This window comes from Oncorhynchus mykiss, chromosome 15, assembly GCF_057628025.1.
Source record: "Oncorhynchus mykiss isolate SJ-2025 chromosome 15, ASM5762802v1, whole genome shotgun sequence".
NCBI classification, from domain to species: domain Eukaryota; kingdom Metazoa; phylum Chordata; class Actinopteri; order Salmoniformes; family Salmonidae; genus Oncorhynchus; species Oncorhynchus mykiss.
In genome coordinates, this window is record NC_143036.1 from 14,427,501 (window position 1) to 14,452,063 (window position 24,563).

Here is a 24,563-nt window from a genome sequence, read left to right on the forward strand (position 1 = left end):
CAATCTGTACACCCCCTTCTCTCTCTATCAATATGTACACCCCCCTCTCTCTCTTTCAATCTGTACACCCCCTCTCTCCTATCACTCTGTACACCACCCTCTCTCTCTATCAATCTGCACACCCCCTCTCTCTCCTTCTATCACTCTGTACACCCCCCTCTCTCTCTATCAATCTGTACACCCCCTCTCTCATATCACTCTGTACACCCCCCCCCCCTCTCTCTATCAATCTGTACACCCCCTCTCTCCTATCACTCTGTACACCACCCTCTCTCTCTATCAATCTGCACACCCCCTCTCTCTCCTTCTATCACTCTGTACACCCCCCTCTCTCTCTATCAATCTGTACACCCCCTCTCTCATATCACTCTGTACACCCCCTCTCTCCTATCACTCTGTACACCCCCCTCTCTCTCTTTCAATCTGTACACCCCCTCTCTCCTATTACTCTGTACACCCCCTCTCTCCTATCACTCTGTACACCCCCCTCTCCCTTTATCAATCTGTACACCCCTCTCTCTCCTTCTATCATTCTGTACACCCCCCTCTCTCTCTATCAATATGTACACCCCCCCTCTCTATCAATCTGTACACCCCCCTCTCCCTTTATCAATCTGTACACCCCCTTCTCTCTCTATCAATATGTACACCCCCCTCTCTCTCTTTCAATCTGTACACCCCCTCTCTCCTATCACTCTGTACACCCCCCTCTCTCCTATCACTCTGTATACCCCCCTCTCTCTCTATCAATCTGTACACCCCCTCTCTCCTATCACTCTGTACACCCCCCCCTCTCTCTTTCAATCTGTACACCCTCTCTCTCCTATCACTCTGTACACCCCCTCTCTCCTATCACTCTGTACACCACCCTCTCTCTCTATCAATCTGCACACCCCCTCTCTCTCCTTCTATCACTCTGTACACCCCCTCTCTCTCTATCAATCTGTACACCCCCTCTCTCATATCACTCTGTACACCCCCTCTCTCCTATCACTCTGTACACCCCCCCCCCTCTCTCTATCAATCTGTACACTCCCTCTCTCCTATCACTCTGTACACCCCCCTCTCTCTCTTTCAATCTGTACACCCCCTCTCTCCTATCACTCTGTACACCCCCTCTCTCCTATCACTCTGTACACCCCCCTCTCCCTTTATCAATCTGTACACCCCCCCCCCCCCCCCCCCCCTCTCTCTATCAATCTGCACCTCTCCTCATCTGTCCATCTCCAGTACAGCACCTGTATCTCCATCACTATCTGTCCTGTCCTGGTCCTGCTCTGATGAACAGTCTATGGAGGGACAGCTGGGTTTGGGATCCAGTAATCATAGCATTCAAAATAGGTTACTGGCTGCAATAGAAGACAGGCAAACATCCCCATTTGGCTCTTGACGTTCAGCAGTGCGTCTCTAACACGCTAGCCCACGATGCAAACCACGCACACAACATGCATCAGGAGCGATGACAGCAATCTATAGAGCAGACAATGTATATGAATAATATACGTCAACATTATATAACACAGAGTTAAATGCGCAATTTATCTGACAATTACGCGCTGCAAAATAATCTCCGAATTCCATTGGTTAATCCGCTTGGTTGTGATTGAATCTGTTCAATCGTCGCCAGAAAAAAGAAAAAAAACAAATCATCATCATCATTATCATCATCATCATCATCAGCAGCAGCAGCAGCTGAGTGTGCAGGCCAAAACACCGAGCCCGATCAAGAACACACACACCACATAATCGTATCCTGTCACGCAGTGTTGCAGAGATATTATTACATTCATACGTTTGAGCATGACACACACGTACAGGCCTACACATACACGCACACGGGTCCGTGGACTCACGGACAAAAAAACGTATTTCAAGTCATAACACCCAGTTGGTCTCAAGGTCAAATACCGGGTTTGTATCGGTGTCACCAACAGAGAGACAATCCCGCAGTGGGCTGCTGGGTCTCCCCTCACCCTGTCCCGGCTAAAGCAGGCTGGGAGGGCCGCTCTGACAAACATCTGGAGGGGCGGAGCAGGGGAGAGAGAGTGGGGTCTGGGGGAACGGGCCATTGCTGTAGAGATTCCTCTACGTTAACGGTTTAACGGTGCGCGCGGGGTTTGTTCTTACCCTCTGACAGCTCAAGCTCCAACTCCGCCAGCCGGGCGCGAACGTCCAGTGGTAACGGCGACGCCTCACGCTCTGCCATTAGGTTATACCGTAGAAAAATCTCTCCGTCCTCCCTCAGTTGCCGTCTCCTCCTCTCCTTCAGCAGAGAAAGAGAGCTATTCCGCGGATCCTCCTAGCGGTGCGTTGAGGCAGCTAGCGGTGCGTAGAGGGGAACAAAGAGAAAAATATGTTTTGTCGGTTTACCGGGGCCCCGGCATGACCTCGCTAGTCTACCTCTTCTCCGTTATTATCGTCTCTGTGATGAGGGACCACTGAGGGTCGATCGGTGGGTCTCGAGGCTGCTTGCCCGGCGATGCGGTGCTGATGATGATGATACTCGCGCTGTTTGGAGCTACTGTCACGTGACGCACGGTGGAGCGGAGAGGAGCGCCACCGGGAGGGACCGAGGGTGGCGCGGCGTGGGAGGCAGGGGTATTATGCCCAAACCACTGCACCACACCCTCTTGATACACACATTGATATATAGGCCTATATCATTGAATTATGGCAACAACAATGTACTGGTGGATCTCTGGTCTTCATGAAGCCCAAGGAATTGCCAAAGAGCACACAAGCCGGGCTTTCTGCCTACCACTTGGCTTAGCTCTGGCAGCTCAGCTCAAGTCTTCAAATCTCAGGTAAGGTACGCTACTTAAACATCTGATTTTGCCACAACCAACGTTATACTGATAATTAGCCCATATGCAGAGTAGCTAGCTTCATAGTATCACTGCATTTTATAATAACACAGCATGTGGTGACTTTGTCACATGATTTGAAGGTCTAATGGTGCTGAAGTAGGCTAAACAAACAAGCTGTAATAGCTGCGATCACAGAATCAGCACCACAGAAGCGGACAGCGACAGAATCGGAACTCAGCACCACGTGACATTGGAAAGCGACGCTCTCAGGTGCGGACATTCACCACTTGAACAATCTGACCGCAGGCCACTACTGAAGGAAAGGTTCCTGCACGAATGTAGTTTGCTAGACTGATTCAGCCATACTGACTTCTTCATCCAAACTTTAGAATTGTAAGTAATAGGGAATAAATTACAATGCGAAAATGATTGTTTACTGTTTATTATTAAGGCAATTGTTTAATAACAGTCAAATTATTTACATCTGTACAGAAAAAAAAAACATTCACCTTTTTAAATCATGCCTCAATTCTGTACCTAATACCCACATTTACACACTTAATCTATCTCAAACACAAGAAATCTGAACTGAAAACTATTTACCTCCCACCACCCCTGATTCCATATCAAGTTGTTAACTCAAGTAACTCTAACAATGTTGTATCTGTATGCAAACTTATCAATATCAACCAGAGTTGTTCCTCTTCCTCGTCTGTCTGTAAGAGACTCCCCCTCCCCAAGTCAACACAAAAGGAATTCCATCTAACATAAAATAAATGACATCTAAAACTCATGCAGAAACAAAATTTTATATGATATCAGTACTTTAGCCTCTTGTCACTCAGTGTCTGGCTGTAGTTACTGTAAATGTTCTGATTAAGTTATTTAGACCAAGGAATACAGAAATCTGATGTCCAATCCTCTAAATACTGATCAATATTAATCAAAAGAAATCAATCAATATCAAAACATAAAGATTTCAGAAAGTCAGAAAGGTCCGTCAAGTCTGACGCACAGACAACAGAGAGAAACAACAGTGTACAACTTTTCCATTTTTTTCTTTGGCTTGAATAACTTCTTCCCCTTCTCTCCTTCCCTCTCCAACCCAAAGTAACTATCTCACTCTGGTCACAGTGATAACTGGGCCGGGTCAGGCGCCTGCGCAGGATAGGCTGGGACAAGCTCCGTCCCCAAGGGGGTGTGGTCAGTAGCCTTTGCGGTGAGCATCTGATTAGCTCGTATGCGCTGGCAGATCTCAGCATAGCTTGGCTTCTTGGACTCCTAACCATTCACAACACAGGACCGTTCAGTACCCAGCATACACTACTTCTCTGGAAGACAGATGACTGCATCTCAATAGTCTCTTCTCCTTCCTCTGCACTGATGAGGTGAGGAAACCATTTTAGACTATTAGATGTAGCCATGCTGTGGTACATTCAACTTCACCATTTAAAAAAAACAACTATTAACCAGTTTGTCTCTGTAGTCTGTGAGTTGTCTCACCGCTGCTGGTCTGTTCCCCTTCGTGGTCTGAGGTTCTTTCGCGGTCTGACGAGCTGCTGTGGTTCTCTTGGGAGACACTACAGTTTCCTTTAGATTCCTGTGGGACAGCAATATAACACATAACACAACACAAACGTAACGTTAGCTTCCTGTGGGACAAGTCTGTAACTTTCTTCCCTAAAGTAATCCTACAAAACACATTGTGAAAGGAAGGAGATTGTACTCACTCTAGGGGGAGGGTTTTCTGAGGCAATGCTGTGATAGGCTGGAGGTCTTGTGATGTCACAGTGGTTGGTTCACTGGTACTGCTGCCTCTAACTGGACTCTGGAACAAGAAAAACAACCTTACAAGAAAGTAGAGGGAGTGTGTGAGTGTGTGTGACTCTTGGTTACCTTGTGGTTGCTGGTTGCCTTATGGATGTTGGTTGCTGTGGTAACTGTTGCTGTAGAAGCTGTAGCAAGGGGAAGTGGGGGGAAGCTATTGGGGCCGAGTTCCAGACTGGGAGACAAGGAGCGGGGGGGCGACTGGGGGGGCCCTCTCTAAACACACACACACACACTTATAAACAGGTTTATATGCACACAGATATACAGTACATATCCAGTACATATATTCATTTGTAACATATCATTGCAGAAAACACAACTTGTTCAACATGTTCAGGGTCCCATTTTGGTTCGTGAGCACTACTATCAAAACTGCTGGCTGAAATGATAGAAAACCTTTATAACACATCTTTAAGTACTTACAGAGTACTTGTCATCTCTTCTCCTCCTCTGACCAATGGGACCTCTCCTTCAGAGAGAGAGAAACATAATCTTCTTCAGTTCAGGTGGTACCTCAAAAAAATGTCTCACCCTTTTAGTCTCTAATGAAAATGAGTGATCAGGAAGAGACCCGTTTCTAAGGGCTGGAGGTCAGAGGTCACTACCTTCCTCTGTCAGTGCTGGGGGAGGACCCCGACCCCCCTCTCCCTCCACGTCGACCCCCATCTCCGTCCCTACGCCTGTTGCCTGGTAACCGTGGCCGACCCTGCCTGGGGGGTCCAGGGACGCATCCTATTGGTCCATCCTCCAGGAAGAAGGGGGGATCATCCAGAAGGCCCGGCCCCCTGTCGCCAGACAACCGCCTCTGGTCTCGCTGTCCCCTAATGGAGGAGAGAGGGAAACACAGATGTAAAAAATCACGTCACCACAATGTAACTACAACCATGCTTCCATCGTCAAGCAAAACACAGAAAGGGAGAGAGACAAAAAGAGAAAGCAAGAGAATGATAGCTTGGGAGAAGGAGAGAGATGTCTCTCCAGAACGAGAACGTGAGTGAGGAGTGTAGTACCTGAGTCTGTGTGAGGGGGATAGCTTGAAGCTGGGGCATCCTGGGAAGCCGTCCATGAAGCCAGAGAATGACGCCATCTGCTGGACAGAACAACAATGACACCAGGGAGAGAGAACGCTTGTGCCTGCGTGTGTGTATGTGTATGTCCACCTCACCATGACAGGGTCTGTGTATCCGGCCATGGCAGCCAAGCTCTGATTAGTCATTGTGTAGAGCTGTGGGAGGGGCTGCTGGAAAGTGGGCTGGGCGTAGTATGGGCTGTAAGGCTGCTGATTGGTGCAGGGGTCCATTGGGCAGGGCCTGTAGCCATTCTTTGGAGCGTAAGATGTGACTGCCATCACTTTGGCCTTGATTCGTGCCTAATGAATGAATTAACCAATCTTTTATCATGTGATTGCCACTTGTGTGGAAAAGTACTGTTTAGTAAAGGACCCGACACTCACCTTGATGGGTTTCCCCTGGAACGTCCTTACCTCCTCTCTTAGGTACTGGAACGCCTGGAAAACACACACACACACACACACACACACACACACACACACACACACACACACACACACACACACACACACACACACTGAGTGAAATCTGCAGCTCAATGAAATGTGCATGAATGTCTAGAGGATCAATTCCTCTCCTACCTGTCGTTAACCCCCCTAACCCCAGTCCCTCTTACCTGTCGTTAACCCCCCTAACCAGTATCTCCTACCTGTCTTTAACCCCCCTAACCTCAGTCTCTCCTACCTGTTGTTAACCCCCCCCCTCCTATCTGTCATTAACCCCCCTAACCTCAGTCTCTCCTACCTGTCGTTAACCCCCCTATCCCCAGTCCCTCCGACCTGTCGTTAACCCCCCTAACCTCAGTCTCTCCTACCTGTCGTTAACCCCCCTATCCCCAGTCCCTCCGACCTGTCGTTAACCCCCCTAACCTCAGTCTCTCCTACCTGTCGTTAACCCCCCCTAACCCCAGTCTCTCCTACCTGTCGTTAACCCCCCTAACCCCAGTCCCTCTTACCTGTCGTTAACCCCCCTAACCCCAGTCCCTCTTACCTGTCGTTAACCCCCCTAACCCCAGTCTCTCCTACCTGTCGTTAACCCCCCTATCCCCAGTCCCTCCTACCTGTCGTTAACCCCCCTAACCCCAGTCCCTCCGACCTGTCTTTAACCCCCCTAACCCCAGTCCCTCCTACCTGTCGTTAACCCCCCTAACCCCAGTCCCTCCGACCTGTCTTTAACCCCCCTAACCCCAGTCCCTCCTACCTGTCGTTAACCCCCCTAACCCCAGTCCCTCCGACCTGTCTTTAACCCCCCTAACCCCAGTCTCTCCCAGCTGTTCATTAACCCCCCTTAACCTCAGTCTCCAAGCAGTACCTGTTGAGCATCAGCCTCACTGTGGAAGGTGATGAACCAGTTGTCGTTCTGGGCAAACTCACAGCTCTGGATCCTGGGGAGGCTCTCACATGCAAACAGAGCCTTCACCTCCTGGTGTTTCAACAAGATAAACACACACAATGTCAGAACGATCAGACAGACAGACAGACAGGCAGGCAGGCAGGCAGGCAGGCAGGCAGGCAGGCAGGCAGGCAGGCAGGCAGGCAGGCAGGCAGGCAGGCAGGCAGGCAGGCAGGCAGACAGACAGGCAGGCAGGCAGGCAGGCAGGCAGGCAGGCAGGCAGACAAGCAGGCCAGACAGACAGGGCAGACAGAGGTTGTTTACAGTTAGTGCTGAGCCTTAAGTGCTTTTTGAGGTCGGTTTGTTTTCAGTTCGATAATTGAAAAAAATTATCACGTTTTTCAATTTTGGATATTTTTTGGGGACATTAAATGCACTGTGGGTTGAATGCTGTAGCAACACAGAATAAAACAATTAATAAAAGTACCATGATAAAAACCATACTAGAACGTTCAATTGAACGAATGCTGTACTGTACTGAACGTCAAGTTGAAAAACGGGGAGGGGCTGGGTTGTGACTTCAAAATGCACCTCTGCCCTTTAAACACGTCAGTCGTTGTTTTAAGCCACACCCACCGAACGGAGCAAAAGTACCTCAAAATCTTTTCGAGAATGTTTTGGGGAAACGTGTCCCAAAATATCAAACGTTCCAGCAAACTGAACACAGATGTATCTCTAGAGAAACTGAGCACTGAAAAAAACATAACTAAATGGAATTCAAAATAATTGAACCGATGTCGGTCAAATAGTTGTTTAAAAACAACAAATTCTTACCTCTGGGGGTGTGGTCTCTGGGACCTCTCGGAGGATGACGATACAGCGACCCCGATTTGGCCGTACCTTCTGCCCACATTCTGCCACCTCCACCAGTGGCAATGCTACAAGCCAATCAGGAGAGAGAACACGGTCAGCGCCCTTCCGCCAAGTAAACATCTTACCCAATCAGGTATACCAGTGGTTTCCAAACATTTTACAGTCCCGTAACTCTTCAAACATTCAACCTCCAGCTGCGTACACCCTATAGCACCAGGGTTGTTTTTTTGCCATCATTGTAAGCCTGCCCCACACACACACACACACACACACACACACACACACACACACACACACACACACACACACACACACACACACACACACACACACACACACACACACACACACACACACACTTGTTAAACATAAGAATGAGTGAGCGTTTTTGTCACAACCTGGCTAGTTGGGAAGTGACAAAGAGCTCTTATAGGACCAGGGCACAAATAATAATAATCAATAATCTTGCTGTTTATTTCGCCATCTTACATATAAAACCTTATTTGTTCATCAAAAGTTGTGAATAACTCACCACAGGTTAATGAGAAGGGTGTGCTTGAAAGGATGCACATAAAGCTACAATGTTGTGTTGTATTGGAGAGAGTCTCAGTCTTAAATCATTTTCCACACACAGTCTGTGCCTATATTTAGTTATGCTAGTGAGGGCGGAGAACCCATTCTCACATAGGTACGTGGTTGCAAAGGGCATCAGTGTCTTAACAGCACGATTTGCCAAGGCAGGATACTCTGAGCGCAGCCCAATCCAGAAATCTGGCAGTGGCTTCTGATTAAATTACATTTTCACAGAACTGCTTGTTGCAATTTCGATGAGGCTCTCTTGTTCAGATATCGGTAAGTGGGCTGGAGGCAGGGCATGAAAGGGATAATGAGAATCCAGTTGTTTGTGTCGTCCGTTTCAGGAAAGTACCTGCATAATTGCACACCCAACTCACTCAGGTGCTTCGCTATATGACATTTGACATTGTCCGTAAGCTTGAGTTCATTTGCACACAAAAAAATCATACAGTGATGGAAAGACCCGTGTGTTGTCCTTGTTAATGCAGACAGAAAAGAGCTCCAACTTCTTAAATCACAGCCTCAATTGCGTCCCGCACATTGAATATAGTTGCGGAGAGTTCCTGCAATCCTAGATTCAGATTATTCAGGCGAGAAAAAACATCACCCAGATAGGCCAGTCGTGTGAGAAACTCGTCATCATACAAGCGGTCAGACAAGTGAAAATTTTGGTCAGTAAAGAAAAGTTTAAGCTCGTCTCTCAACTAAAAAAAAAACATGTCAATACTTTGCCTCTTGATAACCAGCGCACTTCTGTATGTTGTAAAAGTGTTACATGGTCGCTGCCCATATCATTGCATAGTACAGAAAATACATGAGTGGCCTTGCTTTAATGAAGTGAACCATTTTCACTGTAGTGTACAAAACGTCTTTCAAGCTGTCAGGCATTTCCTTGGCAGCAAGAGCCTCTTGGTGGATGCTGCAGTGTACCCAAGTGGCGTCGGGAGCAACTGTTTCCACTCCTCTATGTCTCCCTATTATGGCTTTTGTACCATCAATACAGATACCAACATGAGCAGCAGCTACGTTTGGCTACATAGTGGAATTTCCACGAGAGAGTAGCGGTTAATGTGATTGGATGTTAATTATTTGACTAGGCTACCTGTATTTGACAATGTGTTGTTATTTCGCTGAACACTAGATGGTTTAATTTTATTTTGGGCAGTGAAATGAGGTTACTCAGGCGAGAAAAAAACCTCATCCAAATGTATAGCCCCATTGGAAAATATAAATGGACTGTTTGACTTTTTTAGCCCAAATAAATGCTTCACAGAGTTCAAGTAACAGACACATCTCAACATCAACTGTTCAGATGAGACTGTGTGAACAAGGCCTTCATGGTCGAATTGCTGTAAAGGAATCACTACTAAAAGGACACCAATAATAAGAAGAGACTTGCTTGGGCCAAGAAACACGAGCAATGGAAACTAGACCGGTGAAAATGTGTCCTTTGGTCCGGAGTCCAAATTGGAGATTTTTGGTTCCAATCTCCGTTTCTTTGTGAGACGCTGTGTGGGTGAACGGATGATCTCCATATGTGCATTTCCCACCGTAAAGCATGGAGGAGGTGTTATGGTGTGGGGGTGCTTTGCTGGTGACACTGTCAATTATTTATTTAGAATTCAAGGCACACTTAACAAGCATGGCTACCACAGCATTCTGCAACAATACGCCATCCCATCTGGTTTGGCCTTAGTGGGACTATAATTTGTTTTCAACAGGACAATGACCCAACACACCTCCAACCTGTGTAAGAGCTATTTTACCAAGAAGGAGAGTGCTGCATCAGATGACCCGGCCTCCACAGTCCCCCGACCACAACCAAATTGAGATGGTTTGGGATGAGTCGGACCGCAGAATGAAGGAAAAGCAGCCAACAAGTGCTCAGCATATGTGGGAACTCCTTCAAGACTGTTGGAAAAGCATTCCAGGTGAAGCTGGTTGAGAGAATGCCAAGAGGTTGCAAAGCTGTCATCAAGGCAAAGGGAGCCTATTTGAAGAATCTCAAATATAAAATATATTTTGATTTGTTTAACACTTTTTTGGTTACTACAGATTCCATATGTGTTATTTCATAGTTTTGATGTCTTCACTATTATTCCACAATGTAGAAAATAGTAAAAATAAAGAAAAACCCTTGAATGAGTAGGTGTTCTAAAACTTTTGACCGTTGGTGTAAACACACAAAAACTTAAGTTAACTCACACTTGAGGACGTCAGAGATGAGCTCCAAGTCCGTGCTGAGCTTCTTGATGTGGTCGAGGTTGGCAAGCGTTGTTATGGGAACGTACTGATCACAGTCCATCTGGGAGACGAGGTAGAGGTCATTGGCCAGGTTCTCCCTGAGGGGACATCAGCCAATCAGAAAACAAACCTTACTGCCCACTGACCAATCAGAAACGACCCTCACTGCCCACTGACCAATCACACAGACGTACCGTGACAGACAGGACTCCAGTGAGGTCTTCAGCTGCGCCATGAGCTCCTCTGAAAGCAACAACATTAAAAACATATGTTTGTATCAGACATCATCTGTTTGACCAGCCAGTTATGTTGGTACCTGACACACAGCTATCCTGGACCAGGCCATTGGCTGACGGGTTTCCCATGGTGACCACCGGAAATTCTACACCGCCCGGTTCCAGCTGAGCCTCGCCCACCTCCTCCAGGTCATATCCCTGCTCATACCCTGAGGACCAATCAGGTAGTGACGTTTACTAGACAGACACTAAAATAAGCCAAAGAAGAAGGCAGCGGACCCAGCAGCTGCCTCCCCCTCTGGATTAAGGGCTAGGCGTTGTTTTATATTCACTCTACTACCGCATGCTTACCTTCCTGGTTGTCAAGGTGACTGGTCACCGCCAGCCATGATTGGAGGGCGTCAGTGTAGACAAGGCCTGAGGGGTCCAGGCTAAGTGTGTGATTGGCCCATACTTGAGCGTTTGGGTTCAGCTCAGAGACCGGGGTGGATTCCTGCAAGGGAACACACACACCCAAGGTCAGTGTCTTCAAAAACTAGAAAACTTCTATAGTGTGTGTGTGTACTCCTCTGCTCCTGCCAGGTCTCAACTGGATCAATCGTGATCAGAACAGAACTTTTTAACTCACATGAATAGAGATGTGCGTTTGCTCATCCCTACAGTTGATAGACACACATGGCTGAAGTACTCACAGGCTGGTGGTGAGGGTACTATTCTCAGAGACAAGAGTCCTGGGGCAGCAGAGTGCTGCAGGTGGTGTAGGCCATGGATCTAGGGGGTTGCTCCTCCTTATAGCCCTCCTCGCCTTCACCCTGGCTGGGCACCATACCCTAGAACCATCCTACACAGCCCTCGTGCAACCCTGGCCCTAAATGCATCCAGGGAGAGGGGTAGAGGCCCGAGACGGTGGGGTCCAGGTCCTCCCCATGCAGCTCTGACACCATGTCCATCATGCCACGCTCTTCAGTCTGACCTCTAAGCCCCACAGAGCCCGTCTCTATGGTAACAGTCAATGACCTCTGACCCAGACACTGTATCTGGTAAGACGGGTTGGAGGTGTAAACATCAATCTGATCATGCTCCACCCCCAGCAAAACAGTTCACAGCAGATCAGTTATCGCCGTGGTAACCGAAGGTCAGGGGCTCCTCACTACTGTCAATGTGTGTCCCTATACTACTGTCAATGTGTGTCCCTATACTACTGTCAATGTGTGTCCCTATACTAGTGTCAATGTGTGTCCCTATACTAGTGTCAATGTGTGTCCCTATACTAGTGTCAATGTGTGTCCCTATACTACCGTCAATGTGTGTCCCTATACTACTGTCAATGTGTGTCCCTATACTACTCTAAACACACTACTGAGGCTATCTGTTGCAACACATGTCTCTGGGAGGGATATTCTTAGACAGCGTTCTGCAGTCAGTGGGTTCAGTTCCTCTCACTGAACTCACTCTCCCATCACTCCCCTCCGACCCTACAGAGGAAGGTTGAAGAACCTTTACAGGGCGGTAAGTTAGTGTCCTCACTAGGCAGGTCCTGAGGGACAGGAGTAGAGCCTCCTCTTTCCTCAGAGAGATGCTTTCTGCGTCCTCCTCACAGTCCTGAGAAAGATGGGCACTCGGCTCTGTCCTCACAACCCTGAGGAAGATGGGCACTCGGCTCTGTCCTCACAACCCTGAGGAAGATGGGCACTCGGCTCTGTCCTCACAACCCTGAGGAAGATGGGCACTCGGCTCTGTCCTCACAACCCTGAGGAAGATGGCTAATCCCTCTGGTGGGGCTCAGTGAGCTCTGAGTCATCAGCAGGGCTCCTGTTATTTCCAGGAGGTTTGACATTATCCCCATCAGGTCTCCCAGTATGCACATGGGTTATGTTTTGGTCAGGCTTGGTGCTGCGATCAGAAGTAGTATCATACGGATCAAGTTTTGTTTCAGCTTCATGTTCCACATCCACTGGTCTAAGGTCAGATTTGAATGAGTAGACAGTAAAGTCCATGGGTAGAGACACTGCATAGACTGGGTAGACTGTCGATAGTGAGTGTGGAGACTGGTGATACCTCTGTTAGTGTGGTTTCCACTGTCCTGCTGAGCATGGTCTCCTCCTCCATCTCTCCTCTCAGCCTCTCACTGATCATACTTACTGAGAAAGCCTGGTATATCTCCCGCCCCTCCATCTCCTCTACACATGTAGCTTCATTCACTGCCCCAAGCAGGGGGCTGGAGTTGGGACTAGGACTAGAGCTAGGGCTGGGTGTGAGCTGCTCCTCTGTAAGGGTAGGGTCAGGGGGGCAGGGGTCTGTGGGGGTGGGGATTTTGCATTTTCTCTTTTCTGGCTGCTGTCAACTTCTCTTTTCTGTGGGCATAGAACCTCTTTTCTTACCACACCCTCTTTCCCCCTGGCGTGATGTCAGCTCAAGTATGTCGGGAGCTGTAATGTCTCCAGTTAACAGCAGGGTTCTGGCGTCTCCGGGGGCGATGGGGCTGTCCTGTTGTAATGCCTGAGGGTCCTCATAGCTTCTCCAGAGAAGGTCCGGCAGAGCTGGTGCCACGGGAGGCTCACAATAGGATTGGTCAAAAGCTGCTGGTTTCAATGTTTGTGATTGGTTGATGGGTGTAAATTCAACTGTTTGTGAACTGGTCAGAAGCCATGGGTTCAGAAGCCTTGGGTTCTGTTATGTGCCATAGGTCAGGCGTATGCAGATTTCTCTCTGTGATTGGTCATTGGCTGTAGGTTCCTCTGAATGTGATTGGACAGCTGTAGGTTCTTCGAAGTGCGATTGAATAAAGGATCATTGTTCCGCTGTCTGCGATTGGTCAGTGTCGAGGTCTTATGCGTCGATGGAGCAGACGCTGTAGAAGCTCTGAGTTCTGGGCCTGAAACCTCGCCCCAGGGGTTCCCTGACGACACAGTATTCCTCATCAATCCGCCCCTGACGACACAGTATTCCTCATCAATCCGCCCCTGACGACACAGTATTCCTCATCAATCCGCCACTAAATTGAGGTAATCCCCCCAGCTCTGACTTCATACAGCTGGTGAGTTGGGGATGTCTTGACCAGGCGGGTTCCCCAACCCTCTGTCTCTTCCTGGCCAGGGTCCAGGGTACGGCTGAACCAGGTATCCCCAAACACGTCATTCTCTGCTATCCTCTGTCTCACTGGGCTCTCAATTGTGTTCACTATTTTCTGTCTTTCTGGGTTCTCCATGGTGTTCTCTGTTTGGGTGGGTTCTCCATGGTGTTCTCTGTTTGGGTGGGTTCTCAATGGTCTTCTCTGTCCTCTGGCTGGCTGGGTTCTGCATGGCGTTCTCCATCTGTCTTGCTAGGTTCTAAAATGTCTTCATCTTCTGTTTGTGTGGGTTCTGCATGGTGTTCTCTATCCTTTGTCTAGGTGAATTCTCCATGCTGTTCTCTGCTATCTTCTGTTTTAATTGGCTCTCCACACCCTCCATATACAGAACATTCTCACAGCTGGCCTTGGCAGTGTTTGTGTGTGGCACTCCTGCCTCCATGGAGTCTATGTGTGTATTGGTCAGTGTGACCATGCCGGGGCCTGCGGAGGCGTTAATAATAGCAGGTTCCTCCTCCTGTGAGTGTTCTGGACTGAGTGGCCCCGACTCCGCTACCTCTCGCCATGGGGCCTGTCGACACGTTGTCTTGGATGACATTGTTCTTCTTCTCCTGTTCCTGAATCTTCCATTTGGCTGGTCCGTCTGGCACACAAGTGTGTTGAGCCAGTTGGTCAGATACATGTTGAGCCAGGCCAATAGCATGTGACCCATCCTGGTTCTTGCATCCTAGCCCCTCTAGGCTTGATAAACTGAAGCAGCCTGGTCCTATCACTCAGCAGGCCTGGGCTCAGCTCCTTACTGCAGCAGCACTCATCTTCACTACAAGCCTCTACAACAGCCAAGCACCTCACCAACACTCAGACCCAGATCCTCTCATTAGCTCATCTCACACAGAAAGAGGACTGTAACTATCAATCACTTTCCCCTGCTCTTCTCATGCTTTCCTCCTCCCCTGCCCAGAACAGCACATGTAAAAGGAGCTCACATGTCCCTACCACTCAAGAGAGCCCCCCAGTGTGTGGTTATAGTTGGAATAGGCACATGGCCAGACGAGCACCAATGCAAGAGCAGAGGAAGCCACCCCCCTTTCTCTCCGTCTCCCTCCCTCTGTCCCTATTAGGTTCTCTCGTTCACGTTCACTCTTGCCTATTCGGCTTACTCACTTTCTCGCTCTCTCTCCCCCTGCAAGGCCACTACAGAAGGCATGCCTAGACTGTGACTCTATGGCTAAATACCCACTGAAGCTCTGAGCAGCAGGAGGGATGAAATAGTTCTGGGTGTATATGGGATGTATGCTAGTGTGTGTGTACTAATGAACAATCTGAACAACACATCAAGTCACAAACAACTGCACAATCCTTGTGACAATCTGCAACGTAGGTCTTGTATCTAATGATTAGAGCTAGGAGGTTTTTACTGGTCAGGTCACATAGCTGAGAAACATGTTATCTACTATGCCAGACCCAAAAAGCTGTGTGTGTGAGTAAAGAGCTTCAGTGACAGTACTGTACCAGGTGTTGACGCTCCAGACCGAGGTGGTGTGACCACGTCTCCCGCGTTAGCAGCACCGGAGGCTCAGCTGGGACAGCCGACTCCTGGTCTGACGTCATGTGACGTCTGAACTCCTCTCAGGGATGTGTGCTGCTGCTCAACAGGGAAGCTGGTTGGGGGATATATCTAAACTCAGCAAAAAAATAAACATCCATTTTTCAGCACCCTATCTTTCAAAGATAATTCGTAAAAATCCAAATAACTTCACAGATCTTCATTGTAAAGGGTTTAAACACTGTTTCCCATGCTTGGTTCAATGAACCATAAACAATTAAAGAACATACACCTGTGGAACGGTCATTAAGACACTAATAGCTTACAGACGGTAGGCAATTAAGGTCACAGTTATGAAAACTTATGACACTAAAGAGGCCTTTCTACTGACTCTGAAAAACACCAAAAGAAAGATGCCTGGGGTTCCTGCTCATCTGCATGAATGTGCCTTAGGCATGCTGCAAGGTGGCATGAGGACTGCAGATGTGGCCAGGGCAATAAATTGCAATGTCCGTACTGTGAGACGCCTAAGACAGCACTACAGGGAGACAGGACGGACAGCTGATCGTCCTCGCATTGGCAGACCTTGTGTAACAACACCTGCACAGGATTGGTACATCCGAACATCACACCTGCATGACAGGTACAGGATGGTCTACAACAACTTCCCGAGTTACACCAGGAACGCACAATCCCTCCATCAGTGCTCAGACTGTCCGCAATAGGCTGAGAGAGGCTGGACTGAGGGCTTGTAGGCCTGTTGTAAGGTAGGTCCTCACCAGACATCACCGGCAACAACGTCGCCTATGGGCACAAACCCACCGTCACTGAACCAGACAGGACTGGCAAAAAGTGCTCTTCACTGACGAGTCGCGGTTTTGTCTCACCAGGGGTGATGGTTGGAGTCGCGTTTATCATCAAAGGAATGAGCGTTACACCGAGGCCTGTACTCTGGAGCGGGATCGATTTGGAGGTGTAGAGTTCGTCATGGTCTGAGCTTGTTGTCATTGCAGGCCATCTCAACGCTGTGCATAACAGGGAAGACATCCTCCTCCCTCATGTGGTACCCTTCCTGCAGGCTCATCCTGACATGACCCTCCAGCATGACAATGCCACCATCCACACTGCTCGTTCTGTGCGTAATTTCCTGCAAGGAATGTCAGTGTTCTGCCATGGCCAGCGAAGAGCCCGGATCTCAATCCCATTGAGCACGTCTGGGACCTGTTGGATCGGAGGGTGAGGGCTAGGGCCATTTAACCAAGAAATGTCCGGGAACTTGCAGGTGCCTTGGTGGAAGAGTGGGGTAACATCTCACAGCCAGGACTGGCGTATCTGGTGAAGTCCATGAGGAGGAAATGCACTGCAGTACTTAATGCAGCTGGTGGCCACACCAGATACTGACTGTTACTTTTGATTTGGACCCCTCTTTGTTCAGGGACACATTATTCCATTTCTGTTAGTCACATGTCTGTGGAACGTGTTCAGTTTATGTCTCAGTTGATGAATCTTGTAATGTTCACACAAATATTTACACATGTTAAGTTTGCTGAAAATAAACACAGTTGACAGTAAGAGGACATTTCTTTTTTTGCTGAGTTTATATGTGTATATACAGTGCCTTCGGGAAAGTATTCAGACCCCATTTTGTTGCGTTATAGCCTTATTCTAAAATGGATTAACTAAAATAAAAATCCTCAGAAATGTACACAACACCCAATATTGACAGAGTGAAAAATGTTTTTTTTTAATTACATTTTTGAAAATTGAAATTTCTTCTTTACATGAGTATTCAGACCCTTTGCTATGAGACTAGGAATTGAGCTCTGTTGCATCCTGTTTCCATTTATCATCCTTGAGATGTTTCTACAACTTGATTGGAGTCCACCTGTGTTAAATTAAATTGATTGGACATGATTTGGAAAGGCACCTGTCTATATAAGGTCCCACAGTTGAAAGTGCATGTCAGAGCAAAAACCAAGCCATAAGGTCGAAGTAATTGTCCATAGAGTTCTGAGACAGGATTGTGTCGAAGCACAGATCTGGGGAAGGGTACCAAAACATTTCTGCAGCATTGAAGGTCCCCAAGAAGGTTCACTTTCCAAAGGTACAATGACCATAAGCACATAGGCAAGACAATTCAGGAGTGGCTTCGGGACAAGTCTCTGAATGCCCTTAACTGGCCCAGCCAGAGCCCGGACTTCCGATCGAACATCTCTGGACAGACCTGAAAATAGCTGTGCCGCGACGCTCCTGATCCAACCTGACAGAGCTTGTGAGGATCTGTAGAGAAGAATGGGAGAAACTTCCCAATACAGGTGTGCCAAGCTTGTAATGTCATACCCAACAAGACTCGAGGCTGTAATCCCTGCCAAAGGTACTGAGTACTGAGTAAACGGTCTGAAACCTTATGTAAATGTTTTTGCAAAAAATTATAAAACCTGTTTTTGCTTTGTCATTATGGGGTATTTGTGTGTCATGACGTTGGCCTGTGGGTGAGGTTTATGACCCCCCCCCCCCCATAAATACCTTTCTCCCTTTCTTCTCTCTTGACTCTCTACAGTAGGACTCTTGAAAAGCCTTTGTTAAACATAGAGAGTCTGGGAACATCAAAAGGTGGGGGGGAAAGGACCCATATTTCGGTAATCCAACCAGCTGAAAATATGCGTTGGTACTAAATGAATATGATGCCAGATCAGTTGGCGCCTGAGACATTATTACTGATGATAGGACGACAAACTGTATCTTGGAAAGTCTACACATTATAGTTATCGGATTCACATGGAATTGTTGTGAAATTTAAATGTTTAAATATGAAACTATTTGTGAAAAGATTAAATGTAATTTAGCTTCTTAATGAGAGCACGGTTTGTCATAGAGTAAACTATGCTCAACTCAGTGGCCCTGCCCATGTGAACCGACATTGGTTATAAACTATGAAACACGCCGTTCTCTCCACTCCTATATAAAGCCCTTGACGAAAATGTAACTTTCTGTTCCAAGGACGTAAGGACTTCCGGTCCCCGCGTTGAAAGGACAAAGATCACCTACAGAACTAAGCCAACCTCAGCGTGAGCTCTGGTTGAAAGACAAGAACCTAACGAAATTAGCATCGAATCTCAATGTGAAGGTGACGACCGAAGGATGAATTTCGACTATACCAGCCAGAATATAGCATGAGCTTAAAAGTATGGCAACTTGGTATGAACTTTGAACTCTTATTCACTAAAGAAGTGATACCTCCTAGCCGTCGCGTTAGCACAGCAACTGTAGACGTGGGCTAGGAGAGGACGGACAGAGTAACTGTTCTACCACACGACGACGGTACTACCAAGTATCCATTCTACCACCAGAGATCCATGCTGGACAAACCGGCCTTCCATCGACGACCAATCTAACGAAGCGCAGCTCAGAGTAAATATTTATTACATTCTCCTTTTTCAAATGGGCGGTAATTTAGAATGCATAATATATATTATACTATATACTATATTTACGATAGCACAGCTTCTCCCTTTGTTACTCAGTCTTCCCGCTCTTTCACTCAACCCCCCGTTTTCTTTGTGTAACCAGCCGCTATATCGGCTACGTTCACCAGGTCCGTCAATGTATGATTCATTCTGTGTATATGTAATTCTGTGTGATTAGTTAGGTATTTAGTAAATAAATAATTAAACCAAATGTTGTATTGCTAATTCAACTTGTTAGCCAGGGTTCGTGAAGATAACCAAGAATTTACCACTTTCAGATGAGACAATTAAATATTGACTGCTATTGATGTAAAAGATTACCAGGTCTTTAAGAGTTTATTCGGAAGATAGCAGCTCTATAAACATTCTTTCGTGGTGCCCCGACTTTCTAGTTAATTATTTACATGATTAGCTTAATCAGGTAATATTAATTACAGAGAAATTATTTTATAGAATAGCATGTCATATCACTTAATCCGGCATAGCCAAATACACAACATGTGTGTAGAATCAATACAGTACCAATCAAAAGTTTGGACACACCTACTCATTCAAGGGTTTTTCTTATGTGGTAACTCCTTCAAGACTGTTGGAAAATAATTGCAGGTGAAGCTGGTTGAGAGAATGCCAAGAGTGTGCAAAGCTGTCATCAAAGTATTGAAGAATTTAATATATTTTGATTTGTTTAACACCTTTTGGTTACTACATGATTCCACATGTGTTATTTCATAGTTTTGATGTATTCACTATTATTCTACAATGTAGAAAATAGTACAAATAAAGAAACCCTGGACTGAGTAGGTGTGTCCAAACTTTCGCCTGGTACTGTGTGTGGGGGGAGCATAAATATAAACACAACATGTAAAGTGTTGGTCCAATGAGCTGAAATAAAAATCCCAGAAATGTTCCATATGCACAAAAAGCTTATTTCACTCAAATGGTGTGCACAAATTTGTCTACATCCCTGCTAGTGAACATGTTTTCTTTGCCAAGATAATCCATCCACCTGACAGGTTTGGCATATCAAGAAGCTGATTAAACAGTATGATCATTACACAGGTGCACCCTGTGCTGGGAACAATAACAGGTAACTTTTGTCACAATGCCACAGATGTCCCAAGTTGAGGGAAAGTGCAATTGGCATGCTAACTGCAAGAATGCCCACCAGAGCTGTTGCCAGATAATTTAATGTTCATTTCTCTACCATAAGCCGCCTCCAACGTCATTTTAGAGAATTTGGCAGTATGTTCAACTAGCCTCACAACCGAAGACCACGTGTAACCAAGCCAGTCCAGGACCTCCACATCCGGCTTTCTTCACCTGCGGGATCGTCTGAGGGAGTGCTGAGGAGTATTTATTTATGTAATAAAGCTCTTTTGTGTGGAAAAACTCATTCTGATTGGCTGGGCCTGGCTCCCCAGTGGGTGGGCCTATGCCCTATCAGGCCCACCCATGGCTGCGCTTTATTACAATTGACTGATTTCCTTATATTAATTGTAACTCAGTAAAGTATTTGAATCTTTTAAAATCTATTTTTGTTCAGTATGAATAGAGAGGAGAATGTGCTTAACCAGTGCAGGCCGCAGACACAATCTACTAATTCAGGCTCTGGACATCTGACTGCAAGTTACCAGACACTGACAGCTGACTATGAACTCTGTACAGGGAAATGAGACGTACAGTTAGTTGCCTGCCTATGAAGCTTGTTGCACCACATTTGCAGACAGATTTTGAAAGATCAGTCAGTGACACAGTTGGCTTTGTGAGAGCATTCATGTCAATTTGGACTAAGGGCTCTAGTCAATCTGTAAAGCTGACGTGTTACAGATTCCGCGATATAAATTGTTAAGTCATTTACGACTGAACCTAAATATGCGTTTAACGTGAATGTAGTTTCCGCTAAAGCAGCAACATTGCATTTAAGTTTCAATCACGCTGTAAAGCGGATTTCCGTGATGCGGTTTGAATAGAGCGCTTGTTTGACTAATAACGTTACATATAATTTGGGCGAGGGAATTTTTGTGACTAGCCTACATAAGATGACTAAATAGCTAAAGTTAACTTTGCAAAATAGAGGTCGATAACATGCCAGCATTAGCTAATGGTGAGCTGCCACTTGCCAGCACATGACTCATTCACCTGGGGCGTATTCATTACGCCGAATATGTTGCAAAAGTTTCTAAAACGGAAGCAACCGGGACGAAACGTGGAGTGACATATAGCGGCTGTATTTATGCAATGGTAAATTCATTTTCCGTTTTGCGACGGTTTGGACAAATAATTACACCCCTGATTAGCCCTGTAGCGAAAACAGCTGACGTTAGCTAACTAGCGGTAACTACTTACTGTCCACATTGACATTAACCTAGCTAGTTAGTCACCGTCAACGAATGTTAGTACCCAGTGGCCGTTGCTTAATCTGGCAAAGTTAGCTAGATAGGTGCGCATCCAACTAGCCATATATAATGTAGCTAATTACAGTAACAAAATAAACCAGCAGGGACAAGTTTCTTTGATCGGTTCACAACATATGGTGAGAATAACAATGATGTATCAGCTAACGTTAACGTTCACAGTCATTGACCAAATAACTTATTGAAACAGTTTGCTTTGCGAACTAACGTTACATAGGCAAAGCAACTCACCTGGCCAATGTTGGCTAATATTCTCCTCTGCATACGATGTTAGCTAGTTTAGCCGTGTGTGTTGCTTTTCAGACCGCCCGTCAAGTCTACCTCCTCCAAAATGACATGTAAACAAAACGTTTCAGTAACCATGGGCACCAACAGCCTACGGAGAGCAAAAAAAAATCGATATTATTTTTAAAGGTTAAGTTTGTGTTAACGAACAATCTGAGGAATTTGAAAAATGTTTGTTTAAATTAGCAAACATTTATATTCGAAAAAAATCTCTGAACTTCTTTGCATTATTTTCAGGTGTAACCAGCAGATCCGACTCGCTTGTGACCATTAGCACTCGTTCATTCTTCTCTGTGTAACAATTGGGATGATGGGCCAATTCGGAGTACAATGTATTTCTGCTCCCTGGATTGGGGTACATTTTCCCGAGCCATATCTCGCGCCGGATCCGTGGTGTTTTAATCTACACAGGAAGATTGTCCGACCAGCTGTAAACCATAAGGTCGGATCTGCTGCCTATGGCAGGTCACAGGTGCTGTCTGGAATGTTGGCTGATAGAGAGGTTTGAACAATGAATACAAATGACAGATTTCAATAATGTTTATTTCTGAACATACAGTACACGACTGACATAATAAGATACACCATTCATTCACCACAAAATGAAATGAAAAAACATAAATCACTCAACAGTTATAGTGATAAAGCGTAGAAAGGTTTTCCCCTAATATTCCTTGGTGATAGTAAGCAGTGAACATCTATTGTTTCAACCTGGGCAGGGGATTGTACACATTAAAGTGCCATCTAGACTATTTTAAAGTAGGGTCCCAGTGGTAAGCATTTTCACAAAGTAGGAGTCCATAGGGCCCCTCAGGAGGAGGCCATACTCAGAAGGGTCCCTCAGGAGGAGGCCATACTCAGAAGGGTCCCTCAGGAGGAGGCCATACTCAGAAGGGCCCCTCAGGAGGAGGCCATACTCAGAAGGGTTCCTCAGGAGGAGGCCATACTCAGAAGGGTCCCTCAGGAGGGTCCCAGCGGTATGATCAGTAGGGTCCCTCAGGAGGAGTTATAGTCCGTATGGTCCCAGTAGTATGCTCAGTAGGGCCCCTCAGGAGGAGTTCATACTCCAGTAGATGGTATTGAATAGCAGGCAGGACATAGTGAAGGCCATGCGAGGAGTACGAGTCGATCAAGTAGGTGTAGCTAAGTAGCAGGTCCACGTTCTGCCGCACCAGCCGTTGTCGGTGGAGACATGTCCCCTCGGTTGGGGGGGGGGGGGGGGGGGTTGGGGGGGGTCCCTCAGGGTTCTGGGGTGGAGTTCCGTGGGAGTTTGACAGATGGGGGAACAGGGTCCACTTGATGTCATTGCCGTGGAAACAGCCGTCGAAGGCCATGGCCTGGCTGGCGTTATAAGAGGTTGGGAGCTGAATGGGGGGACAGACACGCACACATATAGAATACATCTCGATACACTGTGTGGATCATATAGAACATACTAGGAAAGAAACTTGTGGTGATTTCATGGAGTCATAATTTCTCATATCTAAACACTAGAGAGCAGTGTGGTGTAGAGAGAATACTCTCTCAACAAATATCCTGGAAATTAATGACCTCTGACCTTTCCTCTATTCAGTCGTCTCATGTCCTCTAGCATAGAACAGTAGTTGACAGCAGCGTATTCTATCACTGACAGGAACACAGACAGGAAGCTGGTCCATAGGTAGATGTCCACCACCTTCACGTTAGGACACCTGAATCACACACACATGCAGTGTACACACGCACACACACACACACAAACAAACACGCATGCAGGCACACACACACAATTACACTTACTTGTGGCATGGAGGAGGACACCCCAGTAATGATGGTGGACATGGTCAGTACTGTAGTGATAACTGAAGGAAGAGGACATGTGTGTGGGGGGAGGGGGACAGCAGGTGTGTTAGGACTCACTTCTGTCATCATGAAGTGCTTTGAGAGAATCACATCACCTCTACCTTACCTGACACCCTAGACCCACTTCAATTTGCTTACCGCCCCAATAGATCCAAAGACGATGCATTCACCATCGCACTGCACACTGCCCTATCCCTTCTGGACAAGAGGAATACCTATGTAAGAATGCTGTTCATGAACTATAGCTTAGCATTCAAAACCATAGTACCCTCAAAGGTCATCATTAAGTTCAAGGCCCTGGGTCTGAACCCCGCCCTGTGCAACTGGGTCCTGGACTTCCTGACGGGCCGCTCCCAGTTGGTGAACGTAGGAAACAACTGCTTCACTTCGCTAATCCTCAACACTGGGGCCCCACAAGGATGCGTACTCAGCCCCCTCTTGTACTCCCTGTTCACCCATGACTGCGTGGCCACGCACACCTCCAACTCTATCATCAAGTTTGCAGATGACACAACATTAGTAGGCCTGATTACCAACAATGATGATACATCGTACAGGGAGGAGGTGTGGGCCCTGGGAATGTGGTGCCAGGAAAATAACCTCTAACCCAACATCAACAAAACAAAGGAGCTGATTGTGGACTTCAGGAAACAGCAGAGGTAACATCTCCCTATCCACATCTACGGGACCACAGTGGAGAATGTGGTAAGCTTTGAGTTCCTCGGCGTACACATCACTGACAAACTGAAATTGTCCACCCACACAGACAGTGTGGTGAAGAAGGCGCAACAGCACCTCTTCAACATCAGGAGGCTGAAGAAATTTGTCTTGGCACCTAAAACCCTCACAAACTTTTACAGATGCACAACTGAGAGCATCCTGTCAGGCTGTATCACTGTCTGGTATGACAACTGCACCGCCCGCAACTGCAGGGCTCTCCAGAAGGTGGTGCGGTCTGCCCAACGCATCAC

At 46.9% G+C, this 24,563-nt stretch overlaps 2 protein-coding genes, 1 long non-coding RNA gene and 2 pseudogenes across 11 annotated transcripts in view; 1 reads left to right on the forward strand and 4 right to left on the reverse strand.

Annotated features, from left to right (window-relative positions):
- Positions 1 to 2,530, reverse strand: part of LOC110490919 (disco-interacting protein 2 homolog C) — a 38,482-nt gene extending 35,952 nt beyond the window's left edge. For 2 of the 4 annotated variants that reach the window (XM_036943760.2, XM_090199317.1), the window contains exon 1: positions 2,128 to 2,530. In XM_036943760.2, the coding sequence (XP_036799655.1) occupies positions 2,128 to 2,206 (79 nt within the window). In that variant the 5' untranslated portion in view covers positions 2,207 to 2,530. The remainder of the gene's footprint in view (positions 1 to 2,127) is intronic. The other 2 variants (XM_036943761.2, XM_090199318.1) reach the window with 2 other exon arrangements.
- Positions 2,531 to 2,547: 17 nt separating this feature from the next.
- Positions 2,548 to 3,233, forward strand: LOC149977393 (uncharacterized). Its single transcript, XR_016486550.1, has 2 exons — positions 2,548 to 2,804; positions 2,948 to 3,233. It is a non-coding gene; the product is annotated as an uncharacterized LOC149977393 (long non-coding RNA).
- Positions 3,234 to 22,261, reverse strand: LOC110489620 (la-related protein 4B). 6 transcript variants are annotated; one of them, XM_036943763.2, is made up of 18 exons: positions 21,969 to 22,261; positions 21,697 to 21,841; positions 15,551 to 15,716; positions 11,320 to 11,461; positions 11,049 to 11,177; positions 10,927 to 10,975; positions 10,694 to 10,830; positions 7,874 to 7,977; positions 7,019 to 7,129; positions 6,091 to 6,144; positions 5,803 to 6,006; positions 5,648 to 5,724; positions 5,243 to 5,458; positions 5,061 to 5,106; positions 4,704 to 4,850; positions 4,538 to 4,635; positions 4,311 to 4,407; positions 3,234 to 4,088 (listed from the first exon to the last, which is right to left on the reverse strand). In XM_036943763.2, the coding sequence occupies exons 3-18, from the start codon at positions 15,647 to 15,649 to the stop codon at positions 3,936 to 3,938; spliced, it is 1,863 nt and encodes a 620-aa protein (XP_036799658.1). In that variant the 5' UTR covers positions 15,650 to 15,716; positions 21,697 to 21,841; positions 21,969 to 22,261; the 3' UTR covers positions 3,234 to 3,935. The 6 variants fall into 6 exon arrangements, with proteins under 6 accessions (XP_036799658.1, XP_036799659.1, XP_036799660.1 ...); XM_036943764.2 differs by having other exon boundaries at positions 3,234 to 4,187; positions 21,969 to 22,260; XM_036943765.2 differs by lacking the exon at positions 4,704 to 4,850 and having other exon boundaries at positions 21,969 to 22,260.
- On the reverse strand, positions 12,799 to 14,106 carry LOC149977394 (uncharacterized; annotated as a pseudogene).
- On the reverse strand, positions 14,136 to 15,245 carry LOC149977395 (uncharacterized; annotated as a pseudogene).
- Positions 22,262 to 24,563: the final 2,302 nt, after the last annotated feature.